At 43.3% G+C, this 18271-nt stretch overlaps 1 protein-coding gene across 1 annotated transcript in view; it reads left to right on the plus strand.

Moving 5' to 3' along the window:
• rab40c (RAB40c, member RAS oncogene family) overlaps positions 1–14271 on the plus strand; it is a 38169-nt gene extending 23898 nt beyond the window's left edge. Inside the window, exons 5-6 of the mRNA XM_080446342.1 lie at positions 3940–4162; positions 7643–14271. Coding sequence (XP_080302468.1) covers positions 3940–4162; positions 7643–7920 — 501 coding nt within the window. The 3' untranslated portion in view covers positions 7921–14271. The remainder of the gene's footprint in view (positions 1–3939; positions 4163–7642) is intronic.
• Positions 14272–18271: the final 4000 nt, after the last annotated feature.

Raw genomic sequence — 18271 nt, forward strand, 5'->3', positions numbered from 1 at the left:
TCAGCCTCATTTCCCTCGTCATCACTCATATAAACAATTGCATCCCCCAGCAACGCATGAAACACAATTGTATCCAGAGAAAAAATGCAGAAAACATAGAAGTCACATTATATCAACACATTAAGCAATCCTTAATACTTCCTTGTACGATGTATAGCGAAAATGTTGAGAAGAAACTTCCTGAAATTCCTTTAAACATTTCCACCTGTAATGACATGCTCAAAATAGAGACACCAGGTTAAAATAATAAATAATACATGTATAGTGCTTTTCTAAGTACTCAAAGACGCTTTACAGAAAACTAAGCAAAACAAATAACTCAAATAGTTAGAATTAGAATGATAAAAAAATACAATAAAAACAGCAAATGAACAACATAACGTGCAGTGGCCTTTCTTGTCTGGTTGTTCAATGTTCTCTGTGCCCCTGACGCTCAGAACATCATCTCGGGTTGAGAAACACTGGCCTAGATTTCATTTGGAGGATTGGGTGGTACACGTGGTGAGGAATATGGGACATAGGAAAATATGGCAAGTAGGAAAATATGCTCTGCCAAACGTGTATCACCATGGTGTGGCTCTCGCTCTGACTGGATTCAAAGTCGCCTCAAATAATCACTGGAATCTCACAAATTGCTTTCCTCGGGCTATATCGTGGTTTTTGGACATGTATAATGATTTGATTTATTGCTGTTTTTTTTTTATCAAGGCCTTTCTGGTTAATTATTTAACGTGGACGAGAGAGGGGGAGGATGCATGTGGCACAGGTTTAAAGCAAGCATACTGTAATGGGTGAAAAAGTCCCAGTTGCACCCAATTTTCACATCTGTACACATCCTCACAGGAAACCACTGGCCCTTCACCGAAGAGCACCGTTAGACAATAGCAAGAGGACATAGCAACGTTAGCAACGTTAGCAACATTAGCCTTTTAACCGCATGAATCCTGCCTTCTCTATTTTGGCAAATTTTCCAAAATGTATTTTAAAATGTGAAAAAAGAAAAACGGTAACCACAGTGACTCGCCGCCAATTTTGGTGGCTTCTAGCTGTAGGGTATTAAGATGAGGGAAGATTCTTTAGCTTTTTATCAATCACCTACCATCTTAGGTTGGTGTGTGTGTGTGTGTGAGAGGTGGGGTCTCCCTGGCTCTGACAGGTCCTTCCTGTTGGTTCGGAAGCAGAGGATGTCCTTTTCGTGTGTGTGTGTGTGTGTGTGTGTGTGTGTGTGTGTGTGTGTGTGTGTGTGTGTGTGTGTGTGTGTGTGTGTGTGTGTGTGTGTGTGTGTGTGTGTGTGTGTGTGTGTATAGCAGGGGCTGAGCTGGTATTTTTGGCCTCTGGTATGTGTGCGCTTGAGATCTGCCTTTCCTGCCCCACCTCCTCAGAATCCTGTGGCTGCCGGGTCGCAGCCACAACACAGTGAAATCCTCAATGTTAGTTTAACTCTGAGAGTAACTACGAGCGTGTGCATATGAACCCGTAAGGGTCCATTTGGTACATTCTCCGAGTCAAATTGACACCGAGTATTTTGCGGTGCAGTCAGAACCGTAGGGAGTGATGAAGTGAAGGGAAAATGTCCGAGCGGAGTGAGAAGCAGAGAACATGGGAGAGGCAGGCAAACAGGGTTGTGGATTGGACAGTAAAAACACTGGAACATTGGTGCTTGCAGACCCAGTCATTAAGTGGACTTAGTGGTTTTGCTCTGGGAGACAGGCCATGTACCAATGACCGCATACATCCCAGAGTCATACTAGGTCATTAATACAACTATTACTGCCTGTTAGAGCTGAGCAATACATCCATATAATGCTGTATCCAAATCCTGATATGAGGCTAGATATCGTCTGGGATTTGGGTTATCGTAGTGTCTTTTCCTGGTCTTACATTATTAACCCATTAAGACCTGAGGCCGATTATACAAATGTCTTCTAAATCCTGCGTTTAAAAAAAAAAAAACCTATGTTGCTACATCAGTGGTTCTCAAACATTTTCATGTCAACGACCCCCAAAATGTGTTTGGCCGCGGACCCCCCATCTCAAAATATTTTGTTCCAGGGACCCCCAGAAGCAAAGATTTTAGTTAAAAATGTTCGCTTTAAAAATATATATTCGAAGATTTGCACAAATGTTCTTGATTTAAAAAAAATAGCAGATCTACAAGCTCATAGCGCGGCACTTGGTGCCGCACTATGAGCTTGTATATCTGCTGTTTTTGAATAGCCAAATAAATCTAAAATGACACAGATGCGTTCCCGGTCTTAATGGGTTCAGTTGTCTTATCGTTTTCTGAATTCATCAGGAGGGCTGTCCCCTCGTAGTTTGATCTCACGTCGACCAAGACGTTGTTAGTTAAGTTAATTTTGCCAGTATATAACTTTCAATGTCCGGTAGCTGTTGTGAAATCAACATTAATATTAATTTCTCAACCTCACCAGCCTGAAAAGGCTGGTCTCTGCACGATTGTACATGCGTTAAAACACAATTTTACCCATTTGTTCATTAAATCAACTCATCGATGAGTCGACAAATTCCTGTCAATATTACCAATAATACATGTTGTCGAGGACAGCCCTGCTCATTTGACTGTTCTAGCTTAGATCTATCTAGTCTTTTCCTGGTCTTACATTAAGTTGTGATACCAATTTTGGACCATATTAGACTGTTGAGACAGATGGACAGACAGACCGGGTGCATGGAGGAGGAGGAGAAGAAGAGAGGAGGCCACTGGCCAGGCTGCCATCTTCTATTCTGTCAGTCAGAACAGATGGCTGTGAATCAGGGAGACACGAGTGGAAGTGACAGGGCAAGTTATTCTCCTGCCCCGGGCCTGATGAATAAGTAACAGACCACCGCTAGTCACTTTGTTCCATTTAATATGTGCCAGGGCCCTCTCTTTCCATCTCCGTCTAGCGCTCTGTTGCTTCCACTCTCTCTGCCTAGAACCATTTAGTCTCAGAGAACTGGACTGGAGTCACAACTGTGCTTTGACCGCTTTTTTCCCGTCTACACCAAGTCTCTTTGCCAAAAATAACCGATCTACAAGCTCACAATGAGCCGCGTTGCGACGCATCGTGAGCTTCTAGATCTGCTATTTTTGCAGAATGTTGGTTCCTTTTGAGTTTCATGCAGTGCCTCTTGTCAACCGGTAGTGTTCCTTCACGACCACAGGATCTAAATGTCTCAATAGAAGTGCTGTGTTATTGTACAAACTCTACAATACAGAATGGTTCAAATACAAATATATTCACCAAAGAAAGTTATGAATTGCTGCTTTAATCACTTCAACACTATACTTCATTGACCGGAGTCCCCCAGGGGTCTATACTGGGGTCTGCCCAGAATGAGGGGCTTTTTTTTGTTATTTCGAGTGCACAAAATATGATTGTGGGGGGTTTCACTTAGAGCAAAGAGTGCCAAAAGCACCATGGAAAATAACTATAACACATTGGTGCACCTACTCAGTGGTGGAAGAAGTACTCACTCAACATAAAAGTCTGGTATTCAGAATTTACTTGATTAAAAGTTCAAAAGTATTGGCATCAAAATGTACTTAAAGTACCAAAAGTAAAAGTACTCTTTGTGCCGAAATCTTACATCTCATAAATAGCAGATCTACAAGCTCGGCGCGTTGCGAGCTTGTAGATCGGCTATGTTCAAATAGCCTAAGTCTATATAGGGCCGAAGTGGTTAATTTATGTTTTGTAATAATATTTAAAATCTACAAAGTAACTAAAGTTGTCCAATAATTGTAGTGGAGTAAAAGTACTATATTTGCCTCTGAGATGTAGTGGAGAAGAAGTAAAAGTATTGAAAATTGGAAATACTCCAGTAAAGTAAAATACCTCAACATTGTACTTAAGTACAGTACTTGAGCAAATGTACTTAGTTACTTTCCACCACTGCACCCTACTTGATCTCTCCCCCGTTCTTTTCTTTACCCAGCATGCACCGGGCGTCCCTCGGATCCTGGTGGGCAACCGGCTCCACCTGGCCTTCAAGCGGCAGGTCCCCACGGAGCAGGCGCGCGCCTACGCCGAGAAGAACGGCATGACCTTCTTCGAGGTGAGCCCGCTGTGCAACTTCAACGTCATCGAGTCCTTCACGGAGCTGTCGCGCATCGTCCTCATGAGGCACGGCATGGAGAAGTTCTGGAGGCCCAACCGAGGTGGGTGGACGGATGGACGGATGGATGGATGATGAGTGGATGGATGGATGTGTGGAGCAGAGGTTGTAAAAAATCAAGAAAATGTTCTAAAAATACTTTGTAAAATGTAAAAGATGAAATGTTGTCTTTTGATAAGTTGTCTCTTGACAAAATGTTTATCAAGTCTTGGTACCGCCCCTGATCACCAGGTGGGGCTGGTAACCAAAATCATTTGTTCCTGTATAAAAAGAGGTCATTTCCTGTTCTTGTTTATACTTGAAAAAGACCGAAAGGGTCGAAACGTCGTATCAGCCAGCTGTTTGTTGTGAAATAAAACCTGGAGCATCAAAGTGAGTTGCGAGCCATATCTTTGTTTGAGCAGAGGTTAACCCATTTTTAACGCAAATCTTTTCATCTGGGGGTGGGGGGGGGGGGTTTCTGGATCAAAATGTTTTGAGATAGGGGAGTCCGCGGCCCAAATACATTTCATCATTTTGGGAGGTCCTTGACATGAAAAAGTTTTATATAGAATATTTCGTTCCAGGGACCCCCCCCAGAAGCAAAGATTTGAGTTACAAATGTTCGCTTTAAAAAATATATATATTCAAAGATTTGCACAAATGTTCACGATTCAATAAAAGATAGCAGATCTACAAGCTCATAGCGCTCCAGGGACCCTCAGGGTTCCTTGAGGGGGTTCCATTTGTACACACTCAGAGTTATGGGGGTCTTTGAAATGAAAACGCTTGAGAAGCACTGCCCTGTCTTAGACTTCGTATGATGATGGCAGATCTAAGAATCAGTGTGTTGTAAGTTTGAAGATAGGCTTTATCTGCTATTTTGAAAATGTTTTTGCATATAAAATGGCCAAACATAGGGAGGCCATGTTGAAACGGTGGAATGCAACTCGTCATAATTTCCCCTGTGACGAGTCCATGCTGCCCCAGCTGATTTCACCGTTTTCTCTTTCCTGTAGTCTTCACATCAGGTCATCAGACATCAGCGTCTTTTGTTGAGATTCTGAATTCTTAACTCCATCTGAGACCCCATCCCCATCTTCAAACCAGTCCAATGACTCTTGAGTATGAACTTTTCAGGAGTTTGTACAAATATTGGTAATTTGTAAATACCATCGTTTATTTATTTCACTGATAGTTATTCTACGTATTTAACACAAATTCATTCTTAACCATTAAATTCAATTAATTATTTCAGTGGACTTAATATCATTGTTTTATTTGATGGCTTTGATCTCCTGTCATTTGGCCTTTGTGCCCTCAAAACATTTACAAATTCAAAGGCCTTGCCCCTAAAAAGACGAAATTTCAGGCCTGGCTCTCACAGCTTGGGAGTGCTAATGGTCCGCTTGAAACTTGTGGATATATATGAATTCTTCCCCGTTTTACCTCTGTCATCATTCCCTTTATTCAGATCATGTGTAATTAGAAAGAGAAGCAGATGGAGAGAGATGTCCCAGCTTGCCCTCTGTAAATAAAACGAGTGCCTACTAAGGCTCTTGAAGTCTTGAAGGCTCTGTGCAGAGAGAAGAAGCCTCAGCTGTTCTCCATGGAGCATTTTTAAGAGAGGAACTCCCCTCCAAGACACTTTTAACCTGTAGTCCCCATTTTGGGCACGTGAAAATAGCACAAATAGCCAGTCTGCAAGCTTGTAGTTTGGCATTATTTTGCTATTCATTGTATGACAAATAAAATAAGGCTGTAGAGGGTAAGAAGTCTGATTTCAGTGCATTTATTAATTAATTAAGGAAGCTTAGACATACTGTAAACATGACAACATGTCGAGACAAGACTTCAAGACAAGACTTCTTTGACCAGAGTCCCCCAGCAGTCTATACTAGGCCCCCTACTTTTTTCCGTCGACACCAATTCTCTTCACCGAAATTAGCATCTCTACAACATTGGTTCTCAAAGTGGGGTCCAGGGACTCCCAGGGGTCCTTGGGGGGGATACCAGGGGGTCCCCAGCAAAATTAGTTAATAAAGCGTCACAATCATTTTAACCCCTTTATTCATATTTTATACTTTGGCTATTCAAAAATAGCAGATATACAAGCTCATAGCACGGCACCGAGTGCATGAGCTTGTAGATCTGCTATTTTTAGAAAAATCTTAAAAAATTGTGTAAATCTTAATTTTTTTAAAGGCAAAAATGTTTTTACACAAATCTTTGCTTCTGGGGGTCCCTGGTAGGTGGGAGTCCGCGGCCACATACATATCAATTTGGGGGTCCTTGGCACAAAACCACTGCTCTACAAGCTCACAACATGCTCCAGCACAGCGTATCGTGAGCTTGTGGATAAGCTATTTTCACCAAACCTTCGCCCCCATAATAGGGACTCTAGGGTTGACATGTGATGAAACCCTGTATTGTCTGGGTGGAAACCTCATATTCCAAAACGGTTTCGAATTCAAGGACCACAGGGTTCGAATTCAAAAGTAACAAAAGTAGCTTTTGATGCTTTTGTGTGATGCTGTAGTATGATCAAGCAGGGCATTAATTTACACAAAAAAAACACAAAAAGTTAGAATATGGAGGTCGGCGGGGGATCCCCCAGGGGTCTTCTCTATACTTGGTCCCCTCCTTTTTCCGCTCTACACCAAATCTCGTCACCGAAAATAGCACCGCTATTTACGCCTACTGTTCGCCCCCAGAATAGAGACGCTAGGGTTCATGTGGTTAAGCTTTTAAGACGTCATCCTGGTGGAGTACAAACCGTGTCCTGGGAATTTGTGCTCCGAACAAGGAGGTAAATCATGAATGCTTCTCCATTTAAACCCTATATTACGTTGTTAACCGGCGTGCCCCAGGGGTCTATACTGGGCACGCTCCTTTTTCCCCTTACACCAAAACTCTTCTGCGAAAATAGCCTGGTCTACATTCTCACAACGTTGTGAGCGTGTAGACCAGGCTATTTTCGCAGAACGGTTGCCTATTAGAGAGCACTAGGGCCCATGTGGTTAAACTTGTGACTTAAACTTTTTTTTATGTCAAGGACCCCCAAAATGATATGTATTTGGCCGCGGACTTGATTTGTGTAAAAAAAATCAAAACTATTAAATATTTTTCAAACACTTTCAAGATTTTTTAAAAATGTTCAAAAATAGCATATATACAAGCTCGCTGTGAGCTTGTACATCTGCTATTTTGGAATAGCCAACGTATAAAATATGGATTAAGGGGTTAAAGTGATCGTGATACTGTGTGAACAAATTTTGCTGGGGAACCCCCTGGAACTCCCCTCAAGGACCCTGGGGGTCCCCGGACCCCACTTTGAGCACCACCGACTTAGACCCTACATTACTTTGTAGTCCAGGAGCTAGTTGCACCACCTCACACTAAGCTCAAACTTTGCCTAGTTATAGCTTAAATGGACATTTAAGCTATAACTGGGCTAAGTTTGAACTTAGTGTGAGGTGGTGCAACTGGCTCCTGGTGCTGAACTCTTCCCTCTCTCTTCCCCCCCCCCCTCCCCGCCCTGCAGTGTTCAGCCTGCAGGACCTGTGCTGCCGCGCCATCGTGTCCTGCACGCCGGTCCACCTCATCGACAAGCTGCCGCTGCCGGTGGCCATCAAGTCCCACCTCAAGTCCTTCTCCATGGCCAACGGCATGAACGCCGTCATGATGCACGGACGCTCCTACTCGCTGGCCAACAACCCCGCCGGCGGCTCCAAGGGCAACAGTCTGAAGCGCTCAAAGTCCATCCGTCCGCCCCAGAGCCCGCCCCAGAACTGCACCCGCAACAACTGCAAGATCTCTTAGTCTCTGGGGACTTGGGGGGGAGGGAGGGAGGGAGGGAGGGGGGGGTAGTAGTTGGAGATGACGGGGAGGAGAGGAGACCAGTAGAGGGATTTATGGGGAGATGGTGTGTGTGGGTGGGTTTTTGGGTGGAGTACCAAAACGAGTCCTGGGAATTTGTGTTCGGAACAAGGAGGTCAATCGTGAATGCTTAACCCATTAAAACCGGGAACGCATCTGTGTAACCACTTTAACCATTATTTAATACTTTGGCTATTTTTTTTTTATCGTAAAAATGTGTGCAAATCTTTGAACATATATATATATATATTTTTTTAAAGCGAACATTTTTAACTCAACTCTTTGCTTCTGGGGGTCCCTGGAACAATATATTTTGAGATGGGGGTCCGCGGCCAAATTCATATAATTTTGGGGGTCCTTGACATGAAAAAGGTTTGAGAACCACTGATATAGCAACAATAGTTTTTCAGAAAAATTAAGACATGTTGTTGAGACATTTGACAGTTACAAATGTTCGCTTTAAAAAATAGATATTCAAAGATTTGCAAACACTTTCAGGATTTAAAAAAAATAGCCAAAGTATAAAATAATGGTTATAGATCAAATCTAAAATTACACAGATGTGTTCCTTCTGTTTCTTAAACCCTGTATTACTTTGTTGACCGGCGTGCCCCAGGGGTCTGTATGCTCGTTTTTCCCCTTACACCAAATCTCTCCTGCGAAAATAGCCTGGTCTACATGCTGCTCACAACGTTGTGAACCATGTAGACCAAGGCTATATTCACAGAACAACATTCGCCTTAGCGCTCAGGGTTCATGTGGTTAAACGCATGAAGCAATAGTCCTCCCATCTCCCCCTAAGATCCTGTCACACCTGTCACTTTGAGACCACCTTCTTAGAGAAGTGACTCATCTAATGAGTGAAGATAGAAGGAGCCCGGTGGCGCCTCTACAGCCTTTGCTGCTCGCCACTACCGACCACGGACGTGTGGACAAGACGGACAGAAAAGAACCCCTTTCATTCCCGGGGTTCTCCTGTCTGCGGGAGCATTATTACTACATGTACAAAATGGACAACAAGTGTACAGGAACCTTAAGAAACTCTTGCAACCATATTTAGTTCATCTGCATTGCGCCACACTCACGGTTTGTGTCATACACTTCACCTCAATTCTTTATAATCTTTGAGACCTTTGAGCTCTTTGTTTGTGTCTCCCCCCAATTGCTCATATTTATCAGTATTTCGTCCTTATTCTGTCCATATTAAAATGTTCTATTGACCAGTAAGCGAACAATAATCAATGCTATCGCTGATATGGCTGATCACGAACACACTATTACCCGTTTATAACTTTGGCTACTAATGTCAGTTCTGGCCTCAACCCCCTTGCATTTGACTGTAACGCTGCTTTTGAAGTCGCAACGTTTTCGCAAAGTCGCAATGACCTTCGCTGATTCGAAATCACAAATAATTTACGAGTCGAAACAAAGTCCAGGGTGTATCATTGTAGCTGGAGCAGTTGTTGGGTTTTCATCGCCCACAGGCCCCCTGGGAGTCGTAGTAGAAGACGAGGTCTAAAAGGACAGCTTTCCAATTCGCATCACGTCGAGACGCCACCCAAGGGAGCCGTTGGTGTCCAGACGCACATTAATTTGACTGTCGCCCTCCTCCCTCCTCCCCTTTACCTGGCTTCCAACTTCCTCTCTCATCCTCCCTCGTCCTTTCTCGCAGCCCCCCCCCCACCGAGAGGATGCTACTGTAGTTATAGATCTGACTTACTTGTCTTATTCCTGTAGGCTCCTAGATGGAGCATAGGGCCACAATCACACCCCTCTGTTTTGGGCTGTTTTCTTCAGCTAATAGTCTGGTTGTCTTTGCCTCACTCTTTACTGATCTTCTCCAGGTCTGTTTTGGCCTCTTCTTCACATCCTGGCTGATGGAGTTCTGGTTGGTTCTCTCCAACAGGCTGGCGTTTGTTATAGATCAGTGGTTCTTAAACTGTTTCATGTCAAGGACCCGCACATTAATACGTATTTCGCCACAGACCCCCCCATCTGAAAATATTTAGTGCCGTGACAGGGACCCCCTCAGGCCTGAGCCCATTGACAACTGTTGAGAGCTGCTCAATTATGTTCCTCCAGGACTTGCTCACCGTGCTACAGCTGATGAGGTCTCTGTTTTTTTTTCTGTTATATTTTATTAGGCAAAAAATGTAAAACAGCACAGTTACATTTAAAATACTTTGTCTAACAGGTCCGTTCATAAAAGTCCTTGCGGACTTGTTTCCAATGAGGGCCTTGGTATTCAATTCATAGACTATTCATAGTCTGTCTCTCAGCAAAGCCAGTACGTCGGCCAGAACCCCCCCCCCCTCCCCCCCCCCCATGTTCCCAGACGGCAGAGAGGATAATACATCCACATACCCCCTCCCCATATGCCCTCCAATCACTCTGTCCAATAGGTGGTTCTCTGCAACCTTATCCACCACACTCCAGTCATACCTCTTGCTTTTCTGGAAGCCCTTTTCGAGCTCTTCACACACAGCCTGCTGGAACTTAAGAGAGATAAAAAAGTGTGTACATAAAAGGTAAAATACTATATAATATATATATACGAATCATCGTGCTTGTTCCACGCAACACAAATGTTTTTGGGGGTCTCTGTGGCGTCTTTTTCGCAAAACATGCAACTGTTGTGAGGGGGGGAGTTTGTTGTGAACACACAGAAGAGAACACACATGCTGGACCCTCATAACTTGTATTGTTACTTGCCTACCCTCCTGTGCCAAATCTTTTAAGATCAGTCAACAGTCCAAGCACTTCCTTGCCAAACCTGTTTCATTCCCAAACTCTCCCTCCACTGTCCTCTTTTTTTCCCCATAGTTATGGGTCTCAAAGATGCTTCTTTTGTTCCATAAACCAGCCCCCCGCCCCCCAAAAAGAAGGAAACAAATCCATAGCATGTACTTATAGGTTTACCATCCCTTCAGTTCAGTGTTTGGCCTATACAGCATGCATAAAAGCTCTTGAGATGGAGAGCACAGGTATCCAAGGCTGAAAACAAAAGCACGGCTTCCAGGCATTGGGTCGTCCAGCTGAATAACGAGTGCCAAAGTGATGAGTCTGATGAGAGACACGGGGTGAGAGCAGCAAAGACAAAACGAAGCACTAGCTCCTGGTAGGGAGACCAGCATTAAGCTAAGATTGTGACTTGTTCAGAGAGAGTGCCCTGGGATAGAAGGGTTGTTTGTTAATATCAAAACGGTGTCCTTTTTACGCGTCCGTCTGCTCAGGCAGAAAGCAGATCTGGCATCACTTCTCTCATCTCGGCTCCTGATTTCCCCAGGGCATGTTCCACCGAAGAACCTCTTATTACGCCCGCGCCCATTTTTGTATTGCATTGTAATCGACCCTGTCTGTCACAGTCATAACTGTGTTTTAATCCTCTTCGGATCAAACTTTGCAGATGAGTTCAAGGCCTGCGCTATTGATTTTTATGTTCTTTTTTATCGTCCAACGGTCAAGGTCAAAGTTCAGCCCCATGCTTAGCATATTTAGAATGTGAGCCTAAAGGAACAGATGGCGTTGGTGCGCCCAGCCCATGAAGACGCAACATCTATTCAGACTGAGGCTTGATTTATACTCTGTTGGAACAAAAGCGCCTCACAACGCTTTGCGCTGCGACACGCTGTGAGCTTCTAGATCGGCTGTTATTGGTGTGCGACACTGCCGCGCAACTTATATATAAACCAGGCATGATCTGCCCTCATCCACGACATTGGCTCTGTTTTTCCGTTTCACGAATACATGCACACACCCCACACCCCGCCCCTCCAGGCTCTGTCCTGCCTTTCATCTCACTCCCTCCATTCTCTCTCATCCCCCTCCACCATCTCCACATGCTGCCCCATGATTCATAGCTGCTGAATTATAGATGCTCTTTTCATATATCTCTGGAGGGCTTTATCAGTCCACCCCAACTCTCTCTCTCTCTCTCATCTCCCTCTCCTCCCCCCAGCAGCAAGTAGGAAGCCTGCTAGAGTGGTCTCCAGATTCCTATTTATCAGTCTTACTCTCCTGGGCATCATCTGACCAATGTTTTCCTGTCACTACCTGCACCTGGCTTCCTTTCTCTCCCATTTACACCAGACGACGCATGGGCTTTCTCCTTGGAACAGCTTCTTTAGGTATCACACTTCAGAGGAACTGTGCCCTGGTCAAATCTCTGCTCGGTTCACAAAACAACTCAATACAAGCCACAGCTGAACATATGTGAACATTAAGGAGAACAGTTGAGTTGTGGCACTGTCAAACAGAGCTCTGGGAGATATCAAATAAATACATTGAAAACAATAAAGATTTTAATACAGTAACCAAATAGTGTCACCTGCCCACGCATTAAGCCAAGTGTAGCTCAGGTCTTTCCTAATTAAACATTTTCTAACATGAGCCTAGATACACAGTCTGCACTTTAGAAATGTAAACTCTTATCAGAATTGCAAAATCCTCCTCTATCTCTCTTCTAATGCTAGCAATCAATTTGCAACATTCCCTCTAAATCTCAAGGGTACATTCAAACTAAACAAATCTCTGAATGCCCAATCTTTTGTAAAATCGGTATGAATTGAAGTTAGATGAAAACAAGGTCACGGTTTGGTAGTTCAGTAACTCTTGTCAGCAGCTAGTTGTCCATTTCGTGTCAGGAGGGAGACACTCTCGTCATCTCCCAAAATCTAGTTTGGGCTGCTGCTGTTCCCTTGGTGTGTGATGTGATGGGAGGTCTTAAGCCCGATTTATATTTAGTCCTGTGTCGAAAATAGTAGATCTGCTATTTTCGGAATCGGTTGGAACACTCTTAGTCTTCTCCCCTCCAGTTGTTCCCCCTCTCCCTTCTCTTATCTCAGGGAAGTTGCCCTTTGACCTCCAGACTTTCAAGATGCCTTGACTCACCCAATGAAGCCGCCTTGCTTTTAGACAGACCCCTCTCTCTCTCTCGCTCGCTCACTCTCTGGCTACAGTCTCCGGGGAATTGACCGCACGCCGTGTGAACGTGGTCAATAGGAATGAGCCGGTCCTCGCGTTTTGTGACGAGAGGAGATCCTGTATAAAGCAGGTGTTGGCTGAGCGGTGTTAATGGACGTTTTATTTCCCTGCCAAACAGGTTGGCAGGGAAACCCCGACCCACAGAGGATATGTGATGGAGTAGTGCTTTAATCCTCTACCTCTACCCCACCCTCCTATCTCACACACACACACACACACACACACACACACACACACACACACACACACACACACACACTCACTTCCATCCCCACTGTTTGCACGCACGCTTTTGTTAGCATCGCAGACCAGTGTTGTGAGCACGACGAACAAACGAGACGCTGAAATAAAGGACTTCAAGAAAACTCGTAGCCAACGTTTTGAGAAGCCTGTTAATCCTCTGTCGCTCGGCGCGGACAGCTCCACTTCAGTGGGTGGTTATTATTATTTCTTTTTTTTTAATTAATGTTGTGCATCAAACCTTTCAGTACATGTGATATAGAAAATACATTTTGGTTCCTCATTTTAAAGCTTAAGCCTGATGTATGCCAAGTTGCGCGCCGGTGTCACGCGCCAAAAACTGCAGCTAATACTACATCTGCAAGTTCTGTGAGCTTGTAGATCTGCTGTTTTCTATGCGCGCCGCCGCCCGCAAAGAAGTATACATCAAGCCTTATTTGTATTGTGTTTTACGACACCCTCTTCTGTTTGTTTTTGGGCGAGGAGGTTGGACCCTAGAAGAGTTTGTCAGTTTATCCTCCACCTGTCAAACGAGTTTTTATGTTGTAACTGTTGACAGGGTTTAACCACTTAAACCCTCTATTCTTAGTAAAACAGACTTGAGTTACAACTGTACTTGGGCCATCTACACCAAATCTCTTTGCCAAAAACGGCCAAGCTACAAGCTCACAACGCACACGTTGTGAGCTTGTAGATCGACTATCTCTGGCGAATATTACCCCCAGAATAGGCATGCTGGGGTTCAAGTGGTTAAAAAGGTTGGATTGTTTTGCAGAGAATGAGAGCGTGTTTGTAACTGTGTTGTGGATTTTGGGAGCCTGATAGGAATGACCCATGATAACTGGCTTGTGTAAGGGGGAAAGATTATGGTGAAAATGACTTGGTAAACACTATTTTTGGGGGGTTACTTTTGTGATTGAAGTGTGTGTGTGTGTGTGTGTGTGTGTGTGAGAGAATGTTCCTCAAACACAAAGCTGAACATTTTTTTTCTTTTTTTAAATTATTGATTGTACAGTACCATGGCTTAGGGTATGAAGACTTTTTCACAATAAAACTGTTAATGTTATCAACTCTGTGTGTCTCCGCTGTATATTTTTCTACACTCACCACATTTTGTTTCAGGGACATAATTGGGGGGTATGATGTGTAGACCAGTGGTCCTCAAAGTGGGGTCCAGGAATCCTCCGGGGTTCTTAAGGGGTTACAGGGCAGGGGGCCCCCAGCCAAATTCATTAATACAGCATCAGAATCAGTTTCAGATGTAAAACAAATCTTGAATCAATGTGAACATTTTGATAAAAGAGAAGTCATTTGAGCAACACAAATGTTGTATGGGGGTCACTGGCACACATTTGGGGACCCTTGACATGATCAAGTTTGAGAATCATTGATCTAGGCCATCCTTTGGAGATGCTTGCGCTGCATTTACTTTTAAGGTGCTTCGCTTTGGAAAGAGTGCCACCTACTGGATCTTAAGTGCATAGACACAAATGGATATTGAAGCACAGAGCTGGAGAATTGAAATGATATATAAAACATCAAATAGTCAGTGGTGGAAGAAGTACTCGACCCCAGTACTTGAGTAAAAGTACAGATACTCCTGGTCAAATTTACTCCACTATAAGTAAACTTAGCTCAGTCAAAATGTTACTCAAGTAAGAGTACACAAGTCATTGCTTTTAAATATACTAGTAAGTATTCAAAAGTACATGCTTTTAAAAATACTTCAAGTACAAGTAAAAGTAAAAGTAGAAGTACATTTCTTAATTTTTATATCAATTAATTGCTCTATAGAGACTTTACAGAGCTAGATGACAATGACAAACAACGCATTCTATTAGGAGAGGGACCTGCAGCACACTTAGCTGCACAATATGTAACTGCATGTCACAAACTGAGGGACACATAAGCAAACAACACTCAATGTGACTATTATCTTGACACTGACTATATCTTGACACGCACGCACACGCACGCACGCACGCACACACACACAGTTCGATGCTGTACATTTGGACCCCCATCTCAAAATGTTTTGTTCCAAGGACCCCAGAAGTCACATGACTCACAATACCAATTTGGTTAAAAAGATCACACCCTGTGTGAAGTGGGCGGTGTCTTGCTAGCTAATCACAATACTGAATGGAGTCAACCAATCATGTACAAAGAATAAATACATTTATTGAAACACTCTTTATGATGGACAAAACCATAACTTAAAAAAAACAAATGTTTTTTTTTAAGTTATGGTTTCTTATATAGGGCTATGCACATGTGTCATGTGACACTGGCCAATCACAGTCCTGAATAGACTGTGATTGGCCAATCACGGTGCAGGGTTAGGCGTGGTACTTTTTGGCCAATCACAGCGCAGGATAATTGTACAAATTTCCAAACCTCACTTATAGGGGCGGTTTCATCGCCCAAAAAAAGAAAAACCTGATATCAAACTGATATCTGATGCAAAGTGTTAGTGAAGGGGTGTAGGGGTGGATCATGTCCTGAAGGTCAGGAGGTGAGTGACCTTGACTGACTTGTAGGTCGTCACCAGTGTTTTGAACTGGATGAAGAGTCCTTGAGCAAGGCACTGAAACCCTAACTGCTGCAGATACGCAGGTTTGTTAAAGAGTTACAATGATACTGTGTTATTTACACATTCTATTGTAAATGTAAGGATTAATCCTGTTAATCAGTGTGATTGACAGGAGAGATGATCAGAGGAACAGAGTTTGTACCATTGTGGTTTAAATATGGACTGAAGAATGGGTAGAGTCTCTCAGTGAAGGTGCAGCCAGTGAAAGAGTACAGATGAACTCTGGTCTCCACATCATAAAAGGAGACCAGACCCTCCTCATAATCCACAAACACTCCCACTTTCTGGACCTTCTCTCTTACAGGGAGGAAGACAGCAGGGCCAGAATCAACAAGAGCCATATACTTATTTCCATTCCTCAACCATATAGTCCAGTAACCATCATTGGGTCTCAGATAGATGTCTCCCTTCCTGTTGATGGACTCTCTGGCCACTCCTAAACTCCAGTCAGTCTTCCCTCCAACCTGAACCTCATAGTAAAACCTTCCTGAGAGGAATCTTTGTTTTCCTAAGACACAAACACACTTAGAGAATCTCTCTATGTTGTCTGGGAGATTCTTCCATATGATTCCATCACTCACTTGTTTTCCATCCTCAGACAGGATGAGGTCACAGTTTGCTGTATCGGGGTCCAGAGTTACATCCACCTCATATTGCTGGATCCTCCTCATCTCAGCCCATCTTTTCTCACACAACTTTCTCTTCATCTCTTGACTGAAGTGTCTTCTCCAGCTGTCTAGAACTTTCCCAAACAGTGACATCTCAAGTTACGATCCAGGAATGGTCAGTTTTTACTTCCGCTCTGTGCTCTAATGGTTTCAATAGGAGAATGTAAGGTCTGCTTCTCTTTCACTAATATCCACACACTGTGTGGAATCAGCCTTTAAATCCAGCTCCTCTAATCTCGACATCAACAAATATGATGTCATTTTACCAAAAGTCGGGCCACAACGTACTGTGATTGGACACATCAGGTAACCATGGCAACATGGGGCGGCCATAGCTGAATCGTTAGAGAGCCCGTCTGAGAAGGCAAAGGTCCCAGGTTCGATTCCAGGCCTCAGCAATAATGTGTCAAACCGTCGAACTTTATAGAGTAGTAGAAGTGGCCACGCCCAATCAGCAGCCATGATCATTAGTGAACCAGCGAATCAGTAAATGGTCGAGTGCCATAGCCATGTTCAATGCTGCTTCGATAACCTCTCGTCATCGAAAATAGCCGATCTACAAGCTCACATCACTTCTGCTACGGATTGTGAGCCTGTAAGTCAGACATTTTCAGCATGCGAAGATGTCGTACGACGAAGTATACGTCCAGCTTAACCACCCCAGAGCTGCCTTCCCCTTGGATCTGGTCCTATTTTAACAGCATTTCTCAGTAATATGGCAATGGATTAACTAAGGACCTGTGTCAGTGTCCTAACAAAGCAATAAATAATGAAAATAAACAGCCAACCTAAAAGTACTCAGTACTTTACAGCCTTCCTAGAAATGTACTCGGGTAAAATATTTGTCTTGTAAATGTACTCGAGTAAAAGTAATACATATCAAAACAATCTAATACTCAAGTAAAGTACAGATTCTCAGAATCTGTACTTAAGTACAGTACTCAAGTACATTTACTCCATTACTGTCCACCACTGCAAATAGTACATTTTAAAATGGGTACCTAAATAAAAGCTATTGTCTGTAGATAGGCCAGTGTACATAGCAAATACAATTTGGGACATTTCTACATCTGTCCTCGACTAAAGAAATTGATTGAATACTTTATTAGCAGTTTGCAAAAAAAAAAGAACAGGGAAGTACAGTTTAATACAAGGTCTGCTAAGAGGATTTTAAACCAAAGAAAGCCTATGGCTTGTTTTCATTGGGGTCCTGACTCTAGGAATTATTAATACTAAAGTATAATAATGTCTATATTGTGCTGCTTTGTTTTTACTTTTAATTGTTTTGTTTTTTATTGTACGAAATGCCATATGTGTGTATGGTTTATGAGTTAAGACCGAAATAAACTTTAACTATTTTGCAAGGGATGAGACTAGACTAGGCCTACATGTTGATCTGATTCTGAGCATAATTATGATTCAGGCTATATTTATTTTAAGACAGTGGTTCCTAAAGTGGGTTCCAGACACTGCCAGGGTTCCTTGAGGGGGTTCCAAATGGACCCTTACAGGTACATAGTAGTAGGCCTACCTACATAGTACCAAATGAAATGGACCTGTAAGCATACCTGCCAACTCTCCGGTTTTCACCAGGAGACTCCTGTTATTCCATGTCTCCTGTTTTGGGGGATTCCACCCTTTTTGTGTGGCCCCTCACTGATATGCAGCCACGGCCATTCATGTTAATATGCTAGTTCCTTGAGTTTTTGATATGCAAATCACAATGGCAGTATTTGATTGTTCGGTGAAGGTGGGGGGTTATTTCTGAAATAACTCTGTCTAGCTAACCTTTCACAGAAAGAAATTCAAA

The sequence above is a fragment of the Gymnoscopelus braueri genome (assembly GCF_963280865.1).
Source record: "Gymnoscopelus braueri genome assembly, chromosome: 13".
Lineage (NCBI taxonomy): Eukaryota > Metazoa > Chordata > Actinopteri > Myctophiformes > Myctophidae > Gymnoscopelus > Gymnoscopelus braueri.